Source organism: Clytia hemisphaerica, unplaced genomic scaffold (genome assembly GCF_902728285.1).
Source record: "Clytia hemisphaerica strain Z4C2 unplaced genomic scaffold, Clytia hemisphaerica genome assembly, whole genome shotgun sequence".
Lineage (NCBI taxonomy): Eukaryota > Metazoa > Cnidaria > Hydrozoa > Leptothecata > Clytiidae > Clytia > Clytia hemisphaerica.
Window position 1 is genome coordinate 257,859 of NW_027104560.1, and position 13,486 is coordinate 271,344.

The 13,486-nt window shown below is 34.3% G+C and overlaps 2 protein-coding genes across 3 annotated transcripts in view; one reads left to right on the top strand and one right to left on the bottom strand.

Moving 5' to 3' along the window:
• LOC136823022 (leukotriene A-4 hydrolase-like) overlaps positions 1-13,486 on the top strand; it is a 170,381-nt gene that overhangs the window by 65,304 nt on the left and 91,591 nt on the right. The window lies entirely within an intron of this gene.
• On the bottom strand, positions 97-4,396 carry LOC136823028 (potassium channel subfamily K member 3-like). Its single transcript, XM_067079328.1, has 4 exons — positions 3,971-4,396; positions 3,637-3,791; positions 3,155-3,290; positions 97-1,123 (listed from the first exon to the last, which is right to left on the bottom strand). The coding sequence occupies exons 1-4, from the start codon at positions 4,326-4,328 to the stop codon at positions 735-737; spliced, it is 1,038 nt and encodes a 345-aa protein (XP_066935429.1). The 5' UTR covers positions 4,329-4,396; the 3' UTR covers positions 97-734.

Sequence of the window (13,486 nt, forward strand, 5' to 3'; positions counted from 1 at the left end):
CTGTCGGTTAAGCCAATCAGCTTTCAGGCTGACATCAGCATGTATTTCAGAGTATACCATGGAAGTGCCACCAAATCCGACCCCTACTATAAGTATAGCGCTAAAGCCTTTAACTCACAAACTTGTGTGATTGTTGAAGCGAAAGTTCCCATCGCGAATAAAATACAATAAACCCCACTATAAGAATAGTGTATTCCTGTGTTAAAATATTGATAAAAGCTTTAACGTCAAAATTGCACAAAGAGTTGTTTTCAAGAGCACTCCTCAAGTTTTAAAGGTTTCTTTTTCCAGCATTTACCTTACGAACTCAGGCTACATGCGTTCTGGTAGAGAATGTCTTCTTTTGCGTTGATGTATTTTATACCAAGTCACATCTTGAATAATTTCAATCTCCTTTTGTGAATAAATCTCAACTTCTTCAGTAGCATTGAAATTCGCAAAACTTTTGTTCTCTCTCAAAGAACGTTCTAATTTCTTTGTTTTTCGATTTGACATTTGTTTTTGATACGTTCGCTTTGAGTAATCACCAATTAACTCGCAAACTTGTGTGATCGTTGATGAAAAAGTTCCATTCGCGATTAAGAAACAAAAAACTCCACTATAAGAATAGCGCATTTCTGCGTTAAAGTATCGTTAGAAGTTTTAACGTTGAAATTGCACAAAGAGTTGTTATCAGGAGCAACTACTTAAGTTTTAAAGGTTTCTTTTTCCAGCATTCACCTTACGAACTCAGGCTACATGCGTTCTGGCAGAGAATGTCTTCTTTTGCGTTGATGTATTTTATACCAAGTCACATCTTGAATAATTTCAATCTCCTTTTGTGAATAAATCTCAACTTCTTCAGTAGCATTGAAATTTGCAAAACTTTTGTTCTCTCTCAAAGAACGTTCTAGCTTCTTTGTTTTTCGCTTTGACATTTGTTTTTGATACGTTCGCTTTGAGTAATCACCAATTAACTCACAAACTTGTGTGATCGTTGAAGCGAAAGTTCCCATTGCGAATAGGAAACAAAACACGACTAAGACTAAATAATGTATTCCCGCGTTGAAATACTCTTCACTGCTCCAATAGAAATCACCAAAGCCAACTGTTGATATCGTTACCATCGACCAGTACATTGAATCTAGAAATGAAAAAAATTCATTCAAATGTTGATTAGACGAATAAACAGGTTGCAAAAATAAATTTTGAAGACAAATCACGCTTTTACTCAAAATTCTTATGTGCTTGTTACATGACATTTATTTCTGATTGGTTCAAATTTGTTGACATTAATAAAGTTATCACCTGTATGGTGGCCCATGAGAGCCAAGTTAAATTGTTTTGACATTTTTATATAAAAAATTCAAAATACTTTACTTTCCACATTCACTTTTGCAATAGCTTTTAATTTAAATTTTGAACTAAATTTTGATTTCAAAATTGATTTAGTTTCTATTTTCGTTTCAAATTTAAAACGGGTTTGTTTTCAAAAATGATTTCCAGCTCAGCCCATCGAGGCCATGTCATTTTAAAATCAATTTTAATTATTTTTAAATGAATTGATCTGACAGCCCATTGAGGCCATTCATATAAATGAGTAAATTTCAACAGATAAAGTTTCTTTTGATAATAGAACGAACCAGTTGTTTGTTTTAGGGGGGGGGGTCAATATGGCGGCAAAGGGGTTGGAAGTAAATAAAACTTCCCTCCTATTACACTCTTTTTTTATAAGAACCAGTAAATTTTTGCTGAGGCTCAGCTGTTCTTAATTTTTTGTTTCAATTGTTCTTATTTTGGCTATTTACTTTACTATTTAGAGGATTTAGAAACCAGTGATTCTTTTTGCTATAACTCTCTAACTTCAGCCCCTCCACTGTTCTTAAATTGTTCTTATTTTTGGGCATTTTTGAGCCTCATTGTTCTTATAAAATTGTTCTTATATAAAAAAAAGTGTATTTCCTCTCTTCTCACCATTTTTTTACTTTCATGCTCGCATGCTGCATATTAAGAAAAAATTCGACTCTTTATTTACACATCAAAACAAAGGCTCTTTCATGTTGCCCATTGTTTGATGAATAATTTTGTCTGCAAAAAGAAGTAAATTTTCAAGACAATACAACCCACCAGCCAAACAATGAATAATAGAAATGAAAAGCACTGTGACGGACAAAAAATCTCTCATTTATGGTACCATAGAACACTGGAGTAAAGGATATCATTTTATACTCTCCTACACATTTGTAAAAATGTTTGGGGTTTAAGCACTAAGTTGTTTTGGCCTTGATGGGCCGTGAACTGTAAACAAACCAATAAGTAACCATAGTAACTTCAATCTTTTAAGCCTGTAGGGGTCTGAAGACAAAGCTGTCTTTGGCACTGATGGGCTACGTGAGAAAAGTGATTTTAAAAATAAAAAAACAAAATGCTTTTTAAAAAGATATCGAAAAGTAAATGAGAATTAAAACAAAATTTAAATCATTTGTGTGGCCTTGCTGGGTCGTATTTTAAGTTATTTTTAAAGTCATTTTGAAAACGAAATTACTTTTAAATTGATTTTGAAATGAAAGTTAATTTAAATTGTAAAATGAAAGTTATTTTCATTTATAAAAAAAATGTTTTTTCAATAAAAAATTACTTGGCACTTATGGGCCACCATACACCTGTAAGTTATAAAGCAAGTAACATAGGAATAAAATCACGTAAACTTTTTCGAGTAATCATAAGTTTTGACTGCATAATTTTGGATTTCTGAGTCACGCTAAGACTGTGTTCAAAGTTTTTCCGTCTCAGTGAAGTATACAAAGATATTTTTCTGTCTTCAAAATTCAGTTAAATTGTGCAAAATTTGGAGAAGCAGGGCTAATTGTTTATGTAAATTTCAAGTTCTGTTTGACACAAAAAAAACATTGCTTTGTTGAATAATTGAACATTGAAGGGTTAAGAGAGGTCAACTTTACTAAAAATAACGTCATAAATTCATCTGACACAGGTGGAATTTTATGTCTTGAAAATATCTGCAGGCACGGCAGGCTTTTTATATCTGGTACGTCGAATAAGGAAATTTAAGCGATTTTACCGACGAAGAGAAAAATTTTGGTTTTTTTTTTGAGAAAATCTGGTACTCGTTGCGTCATGTCTGGTTTGGGTGAACTGTTTAACACTTCAAACCTACCAAGGAAAGATCTCTTAGATGATTCGTGGACTTTGTAATCGATTGCTGCGAACCCCATTGACAAGGCGATCATCATGCAAAATTGAACGCCCAACAAACATATTGAAAAATATCTTGCATGGCGGATGCCGAAGAGCTGCAATGAAATATGAAAGTGATATTCGTAAAGTGAAACTATGTAGGACTGACTTAACTTGAGTTCAAGTTACTCAATTCTCCGGATATTTTCGTGTTTATTTCACACAAACAACTAGTTTTCGTGAATTTGAATGGTTGCTATATGCGAAATCGAGCAGACCTCAAACTCACGCTGAATTTGGCACTGGTGCTTTTCTAGACAGGGGTACGATCATTTTGCTAAATCTCGAAATTTCCTGTGAATCAACTACAAACGCAAGTATTGATTTGGGAGCTAAATGAAATTTTTGAAGTTTCAACTGATCTTCGGTAATGATGTAATGGACATTGTAAAAGCCACCTACTTGTTGTCTAATGATGAGAAGAACAATACTTGTCAAAGTAGTGATGACTTTGCCAGCAAATATGTAACTGGTCATCGCCAGAGCTATCAGTGGAAGTACAACGAAGATGGTCAATAGTTTGGTTGCGTCTGTCATTGGGTATACATGTCCGTAACCTGTGTAGAAGATTTTGAATGAATCAGATAACAACGGAACTATTAGTGTTTAAAGTTTTCTCAGACGAAAAACCTTGCTCTAAAACCTGGGCTTATGGGCGCATAACAAGCACATTACTTCTAGATAAAATGAAGAACATGATTTAAGTAAACTAAATAAAAATGTTTGTTTCACATACCAACAGTATAAGCCATCGTTGAGGTTAGATCAAAATATCTAAAGAAAATTGTCTGCGTCATTTCACATGTGACATTCTCAGGAGCTTGCATGTTTTGACATAACGTTTCCAGCATTGAATGGTTGTTTAGCTCGATGGTAGTGTTTTCTTTGAGGTACTGGCAAAGTTGCCAAGAGCTATCAACCTTTGGCGTGTAAGGATGTGAACAATGCTCAATATAGAAATACAGGAGAGCAGCCAGAACCATGAAAGTCATTCCCACCACCACAGAGATGATGAAGCTGATAACATTTCGTTTGAGTTTTTTACGACAAAAGTTCTTTCGGTGCTTTTCAAAACATTGGTCCACACTATTCATTTTTATGTTGTTGTTGTTGTTTTTTTACGATCTTCTACAATACGTCAAAAAGCCCTTCATAATTTATTAACTAATTGACTGAGGTAGTTCTAGATAGTTAACTTTGGTCTATTTCAAAATGATTTGGAAAATATTCTCTCTCCAACCAGTAAGCAACCACAAACCCAGGGTTGTCCTCTCTCTTACTCTTCTCCTTTGTTTCATTTCAAACAAAATCTTTGGAATTAATTAAAAAAAAAGCTGGCAAACACTTTTTCTTTTGTAAGAACAATCTTATTAGAACAACGAGGTTCAAAATCGCCAAAAAGTAAGAACAATTTAAGAACAATGTTTATTGGAATTTTCCAATTTCAAGCAATTTAGGGGCCAAAGTAGTAAAAATTAGGTGTAAAGTCTCTTAGTTTCTTGATTTTACCCTATAAATAAGAACACGATAAGAACAATCTGAGGCTCAAAGTGCCAAACAAATAGTAACAGCTGAGGCTCATCAATGATCTACTGGTTCTTATAAAATAAGAGAGTATCTTTAAAATTTTGCTTTGAGACCTTAATAACTGAAACATTTTAACAAAAATGAAATATACCAATACTGTATTAAAAAAGTTCGGAAAATTTGCTCTCCATCTTCACTTATTAACGAACCTTTGTATCAGGAAAACAAACTCAATTTTCGACTAGTCACTAAAATGAGTTACCGCAAAGGTTCGACATTTTTCTTTTCTTATTCGCTTGTATCAACACCTTGTTCGCACAATTCAATTTTATATTCGTTTTTCCAGCGACTTTTTTCTAAAAGACTAAAATAGTCGTTTTTCCAAAATTGTTGTCCGAAAACAGTCTTACATTACTTTTAGGTTCCAAATAAACGCCCCCCCCCCCCCCCTCTCTTGTTAAATTTTCGAAAATTTTCCTTATTAGGAGACCCCTCCATTTATTAATTTTTAAGAATACTTTCATCTTTCAAAGAGAAGGTCTCTTATTTTGCTCTAAATAGCCTAATTGTATATATAACCTTATTTTTCGGGTTTTTAGTCAAGTACAATTACCATCCGCCGGCAATTAATTAAACAGGGGGCGTTTATTTGGAACCTAAGAGTACTACTTCTCTCATATCGGACCTTGTTACAGTGTTCTTGAGCCCCCCCCGGAAGGTAGATTCATTGCAATCGTATCTACCGCCTGAAAAACTTTTACGGTGCTGACAAAGTCCTGCCAGTTTTGAAAATAAAATCCGATTCTTATTTTACACTTTTTGGATAAAGATATAACATTTTATAAAATATTGACCAGACATTTCCTTTCTTTCTCACTAACTTCGCCCGGGCATCTCCTCTCACGTTAACTTTGGAAAGCCTAAGACCATGTTCATGTTTTTGTTCATGTTACGGTTTCGTTCCGTTCATTTTGAATATAATTAATAAGAATGAGAAATAAACATCAATAACAGATTTGAATCCCTTATTTTCAAATAAAAACATTGCTTCACTCTTTTTTTACATGGCAAAAACAACGAAAATCTGGCGGGCTGTTTTACAGTCCGCCTAAGCAAAAGCATATTACCATATATATACTCATATACTACCGGGCCACTTAATCGCGCCATCCAGTCTATAAAAAAGCTTTAAGTGGACCCCGGGCTAAATATCAATTGACTTCAGTAGGTTTTAAAAAAATCTATCAAACATCTGCATTTGTACCAAAAATTGATTTGCGGCTTTATCTGTCCATGTTGATGCAGAAAGTAAAGCATTCTTCCGATAGAAAAATCTAATTTGCTTGCAGCCCAAAATGAAAAAGAATCCCCCTTTAACTTCGTGATTATGCATTAAAATAAATTCTTTTGAAAGTCCATTTTAATCAATTAACATTTTTTCCCCAGTGTGGCTCCCATAGATAATATTTTAATCAAATCTGAGAAAATAAAAAGGAAAATCGCAAAATCGCTATTCTAAAGCCTTCATTTTATTTGGAAACGTAAAAGCTGATAATTGACTTTTTTTTTACAAGACCCAGTCTGGGGGGTTTAAGATTGAACCATAGCTATGAAAAAATAAAAACGTTTCGGTAGGCTTTTAAAGCCAATGAAAACTATTTATTTACAGCCTACCGTGTTTGTTTAGTATGATGTACCGGGTTACTCACGAAAATTAACGATGGTGCCTTTTTTGGGACCTTAAAGTCACTGTGAGGGTTGGAAAAACCAGAAAATTAAATTTCAGTCCCACTAAGGGCCGGAAAAATACGAAAATTTCTGCCTTTTGCTCCTTGAAAGATCAAAATTTAGTCAAATTAGTCCCAATAAGGGTCGTAAAAATCGCAAAATTTTCCTAATTTTTTTCCTTTATAGTCCCACTAAGGGTCCGAGGGTCGAAAGTCGGGCGGCACATAGGTACCCGTCAGCTCGCAACCCTAGTACCCCCCCCCCCGGGAACTGGTTCAAAAGCTAAAAGTCAAATTTCACTTCAGAAAAAATCAAAACACGCGGAAGAGGCTACATGCGTCACTCGTCACTCGTCACTCGGACTTGAAAAGTACAAAAAATGGAAAACTTAAATAATCTATTGTCTGTAAACAGATCCGATATCTACGGAGATTTTCATGCTATGTTTCACGTGGGATACGCTCTGGTACAAAGGGCTACATTGCAGTACCCTGTTGATGTGAATTTCGACTTTGGGCACTTCATTGGAACTATCTGAATAACACCCCTGTGTCGCAGACCCGCTGGGACCCCAGTCCTACTGGAAAATTTGACAAAAACTTCGTTCTTCGGAAAACACCCTGAAATTTCAGCCCCATTGAGACATTGACTTTGATTTCATCCCCATTCGAAATTCAATCTTTAAATATTGCACTCCAAACCCATCCCCACTGGATTTTTTAACCTTGGAACAATATAATTTATATTCCCATTGGGATTTCAATAGGAGTTTTTATCCCCACTGAGGAAAAAAGATCCACCGGGGCTGTGAGACAGGGGTGTTGAATACGAAAAAACTCCCAGTAAAATATACTGCCTATTTAAATATATATAAATACTTGATACCGTAATCTATACACAAAAAAGTATTGATAAAAAATGTTTCAAAACGAAAATCATGAAAGTTTCCATATATATTTTAGAACCATCGCTAATGAAAAACCACGATTTCATTTCACGTTTTCAATTTTAGTCCTATTTGATTTCCAAATCTGATTTTCCCATTCAAATCATTTCTAAATATTTGATAGAAATATCTGAATATAGTCTCTTGCTGTTGATCAATATACCGACATTATTTTGAATATATTAATTTGGTAAACTGTGAAATGGACTTTATTGAATGGGTTTAGTGCTCTTTTGTAATCACGTTTCATGATTGGATAGATGGATAGATAGACGTTACTACATAGTATCAAAAATGTTATTGGGGTGTTTGGTATACACGTTTTTTTTTAAGAAACACACTTTTAAGAAACATGAGGCTCAGAATGCCTAAAAACTAAGAAACATCTAAGAAACATGCTGGGGCTGAGAATGAGAAAATAACATTTTTTAACTCGTTTTTTTTAGAACCTTCCAATCTTTGCATGAAAAATAGGCTGATTATGTCAAAAAGTTTAGAAACATGTAAGAAACATTTAAGGCTCAAAAGGCCGATTTCTTAAGAAACATTGAGGCTGCTTGGTAAAACTAGTTTCTTAAAAAAAAAAAAAACGTGTAAAAAAATATCGATCACTTACCACTACTATAAGTATCAGCGATATCGTTATCAAGGACTTACCATTAAGTGCCAACACGTATCTATGTGCGCATTGATATTTTTGATAGTTTGATAAAGAACTACTAAGCTGAGGACTGAAGTGAGATTCGAACTCACGACTTTCGTATTACTAGTGCAACTGCTCTACCGACTGAGCTATCCAGTCCACAATGGAAGCAATTTCGTCGAGTTTTGGATTATAAGTATCAAAGAAGTCTGTTATTGTTCCAATTTACTTGCATTTCTCCAGATCGTGAAGATGGAGACGTCGCACGTTTTGGTTAGCTGTCTAGTTACTTTAACCGACGGTCACAATCTAAAAGAGAACCGAATTCTCAGACCGAACAAAAATGTCCCCATAATTCCATATTATTTCAAATATAAATTTGGCAAACTGTGAGATGGACTTTATTGAATGGGTTTACTGCTTTTTTGTATCTCTTTTACTTAAACAAGGGCTCTTAAAAAGGGGCTTTTTTTTTGTGTTTTTTTGATTGTTTTCGAAGTCACCCATTGATAAACTTTATCTTTCGATGGAATAAATATTTTTGAATTTTTTTTCCCATTAATGATGCTCTAAGGGAGTGGTCGGAAAGTATCTACTAGGGGGGGGTGGAGGATTTCAGGGCGAGTTCGAAATTTTTTGAGGGTTTAGGGGGGTTACAAAATATTTTCAATGGAAAAGGGGGGTGCGGAATATTTTTGGGCAACTCAAGAGGTAACTCAGTAGCTCAAATTTCATGGTTTCACATTTGAAGATTTGACATTATTCGTATTTCGTATTATTGTTAGTTCTGTATTCATCAAATATCATTGTGATATCCTCACTATTTCGGTTCCTATAGGTCTTAACATTGTGTAAAAATTGATTCAGTGGGACTAACAGAGAATGTTTGTTGGACCTACCCCGGTGGGGTGAAGGTCCTATAAATTAACCCGTGTTCGTTAGTTCGTTCGTTCGTTCGTTCGTTCGTTAGTTACCAACTTTTCTCGAGATTGGCTCATTCAATTTTTCTGATTTTTTGCACAAAGGTGCATTACTATAAACCCTCGAATGTGACGGAGCCCGATTTTCGAAAAAAATTTTTTTCCGGCCGGTAGAACCGGAAATGTCCCGAAAAAAGCGGTTTTTTGAGATTTTCTCGAGATTTTATCATTAGTTTTTTGCGTTTTGCACATAGATGCAATTAGTACTGCCGAAAGGTTTTTTCTTCGAAAACCGTTTGCCGAAAAAAAATTTTTTCCCGGTCTGTAGAACCGAAATGTGCCGGAAAAATCGTCGTTTTTTCACATTTCCGTCACATTTTTTCAAACTTATTTAATTGTTTCTTTACAGAAAAGTTCTTTATGATGCTGCCCAAAACTTAGCCTGTTTGATTTCCAAAAAATATCCTTGAATCCGGAAACTCCTAAAATCGCTCGGAACAGCCGAAAAACCGGCGTTAAAACGGTTTTTTCCTTTTTTTTTTCAACTTATACTCGCAGATTTTCATGATTTTTGCACAATGATGTAAAATGGCAATGCCCAACTGTGACAGAGCCCAATTTCGAAACGCATTTTTCGGCCGCTAGCCCGGAAATGTCCCGAAAAAAAAAGCGGTTTTTTGAGATTTTCTCGAGATGAATGATGATTAAAGTGCGATATTTTTTTTTCACCGTTAAACATCGATGCGTTTCTTAATTGCTTTCTCCGTTCCAATAGATATATAAATCGAAATTTAAAATTATAAATTACTTCCATTAAATTCTAATTATTCGTTTTATAAATAGGTAGGTCCATTAAAGTATTACTTGTTAAAGGATCCCTCCTCTTACAATTTCATATGTCAGCATAGTCTAGTCTTTTTAAGAAGAGTTGAAAATACAGTCCTTTTAGCGGATTTTCTTTTCCTGTCGGCACAAACCATGGTTGCGGCCTCCTTGTCACTAAATTCTTTGCCCCTGCACGTTTGAAATCAAGCCTCTTGCTGCCTTCTATATGATAATGTCCTCCCCACGTGAGTGCACAACATTTTCATATTGAGGCTTATAAGATCACTCACAATCTGGAAATTTACTGCAGTAAAACCCGATTTATGTGACAAGTCCAAAAGTAGGTATAAGTAAATACGATAAATATAACCCTCACCTTATTAATCAGTCAATTCGAGTGCAGGGGAAAAATTTTAGCGGGGGGGGGTGCGAAATCTTTTTAACCCTTTTGAGTGGGGTTCGAAAAGAATTTCCTGGTAAAGGGTGGGGGGTGCGGAATTTATTTTTGATATTTTGAAATATCCTCCACTCCTCCCTAGTAGATACTTTCTGACCAATCCCTAAGATCGAAAAATCGCTCTTGTGAAAATTGTAACTATAGCACAATTATTGATGAAGAAGTTAATTTTCTTCTTCATTTTCAATCTTCATTTTCCGATCTTTTTTGACAATATGCCACTCCTGTTTGTCTTTGCAACGGGTACAAAATTGCTATCTTAATTCAAATTCTATCAAAAGATATTGAGGTTTGAATAAACACTGTCAGCTAATTTGAAATAGACTTTAGATAAAGATCAGTGATTTCGACGCCATATAATGTATGTCTGAGTAAGGCGGGTAGATGTAGAGGCTGGATAGATGTAGATAGATAGATGTACTTACAAAGAAAAGTATTTCCCACAAAAAAGTGACCAAAATAATCCGAAAATCTGATGAATAATCAACCATCAAAAATGTATAAATAGCGAGAAAAATCAAGAAGAGATCAGATCTGAATTAGAGGAGCAACAAGAGGGACACATCGCAAGAGTCAAAATTGGAATTAGATGAAGAATTAGAAATTGGATTTTAGAACAAGAATTACTTGTTACACTCTTTCAACTCAGTTGTTGAGCTAGTTGCCCTGTGTGTAGGTCTATCTGTATGTCACAAAGACTTTAGGGCAGCCCGAAGAGTTCAAAAAATGGTCGGATTTGGCTGAAATTTGGCACACTTGTTCCTTGGGTAAATATCTGGGGGTCTCTTTTTCTTCATTTTTTGAATTTTTTGATTTTTTTTGGATCTGGGCTCTAGTTTTTTGTTGTTTTTTTTGGTACAATTGGACCTATAAATAATTTCAAGCCACTGAAGTCGAACCCAGTGCGTTGCGCACGTTCGACCATCGTTATTATATTCTGAATTGCTACTACTTACACAATTGCTTTTATTTCCAAAATGCCTAAAAAAAGTAAGTAAAATATAACTTAACATTTTGAGTTCCTCATAAGCAAAGCAAAAGCATGCCTGGTTGTGATCCGGCTCACTTATTCGCGCCCTTCGTTGTATGAAAAACCTTCTTAAATGGACCCAAGAGTAGAATTTTTCGCACTCAAATTAAAAAACGACCGTATGTGCAGCCCAAAGTAAAAACAAGGACATATAACTATATTCTGTGAACTATTAATTAAACTATATAAGAACATAAGGCTTCGAGGCCCAAAAATTTAAGAACATTCTAAGAACATTCTAAGGCTTCGGAGACTTAAAAACATGCATTTTCTTAAGAAATTACATCAAAATGCTCAAAAAATGCTGAAAATAAGAACATTTTAAGAACATTTTTAGGCTTCAAATCCAAAAAACTAAGAACATCCGAAGGCTTCAAAAATTTTTGACGTTCTTATAAAAAAAAAAAAACGTGTAACGGTTGAAAAAAGTTGAACTTCCTACAACTTTCTTTTGTTCGCGCGAAACTTTTTTATAACGTAATCTTTTCTGCAGGCAAAAAAGTTGAGAAAAAACTGTCTCCCATTTCGCGCGAACGTGGAGACCGGCCTTTAAAGATCGTTTTATAGCAAAAGAAACCCACGTCATTTCTTTATCGAAATTATCTTGAGAAAACACGTATCAGACGATTTAGCGAATTTAATACCGCTTTGAGTTTTAATTTATCTTCTTCTTATCTTTCTTAGCATTTCAGACTGACCTTCCAGCGCAGCTGGTTCTTTCTTCCTTAATTATATGGTTGATTACATTTAGCTTAGATTTGTAAAGGACGAGCGGGGCGATAAATCCGTAGTAGCCCCGCTTTTTTGTAATCGCCCTGATGTAAACAATAATTTCTATCGGTTGAAAGAAAAGTATCGTACGAAATTTTTAAGCCAATCAAAATAAGAGTTTCAGTCGAATGTTTTTTTATAGTTTCGAATGTTTTTATAAGTTTCGAAAAGAATAGCGATTGAGTGTTCTTCAATTCTTTTTTTGACCATATAATTAACGCAGAATAACTTCTTATAGGGTCAAACTTAAAAAAAAAAACAGCCAGAAGTTTCGTAAAAAAATTGTTCTGTGATTTGTTCACTCTGATTTTGTGTCTTTTTGTTGATTGATCAATTAGGTTACCAAGGCAGTGCAATTAAAAAATAAGTCTCACTTTCTTTAGGAAAAGGGTTTTGTAATTAGATGTAATTAGAAAGGAATTCTGATTTATTGGAACAAATTTCTAAATCTTACAGAACCTTTTCATGAAAAGAGAAAAAATTTTTTGTGAGAAAGGCTTTTTGAATTTCCGAAACGAGATCGTAGTGATGTCTAAGTTTATTTGGGTCCTAAATGGCAGAAGCTTCATATTTTTAGTTAATTAATGATCCAGTAAAGAAACGTTTTGGCGTCATTACCATCATCGAAAAAAATTGCCAAATTTGGGCGATGTGTTATATAAATGTGTTGGATAAACCTTGTAAATTTATTTTTTATTCCAAATTCACGAAGTACACTAAAAACCTTATCCAAAATGTTAAAAAGCCTTGAGAATTTTATTTTTTTTGGAGAACTAATTTTGACGAACGTTCGATTCAATTTTTTTTTTTAATTTTGGCAAGAACTAATTTTGGCGAACGAGGAATTTTTTTAAATCTGGCGAAAACTTAATTTGGCGAATCAACGATTTTTTTTATTTTGGCGAGAACTAATTTTGGCGAATCAGGACTTTTTTTAATTTTGGCGAGAACTAATTTTGGCGAATACCTTACCTTACCGGAGCGGGTTGCCCGAATCGGTTGGCGAATGACAGCGTAAATCTGTTCTATTTTGCCTTATTTGAAGCTTTTTTGTGAACTCGAGAAGTTATTTAGGCAAAATACAAAAATTTTTAATTTTGGCGAGAACTTATTTTGGCGAATCAACGATTTTTTAATTTTGGCGAGTACTTAATTTGGTGAATGGCCTAAAAAATTAACTTTGTTGGGAACTAACTTTAGAGAATTTCGAGTCCGCTCGCCAATTTCGCCAAAATTAGTTCTCGCCAAAATATCCCTTATGGTAATTGGTCAACATTTTGATTTTCTGTCATTTTTTAAAAAGGTTTAAACTATTTTCTCAGGTCAATAGTTTAATAAATAATAAAAAAAAATTAACGAAACTAAAATGTTTCTTATTCGTGACACCAAATATGATGAAATCTCG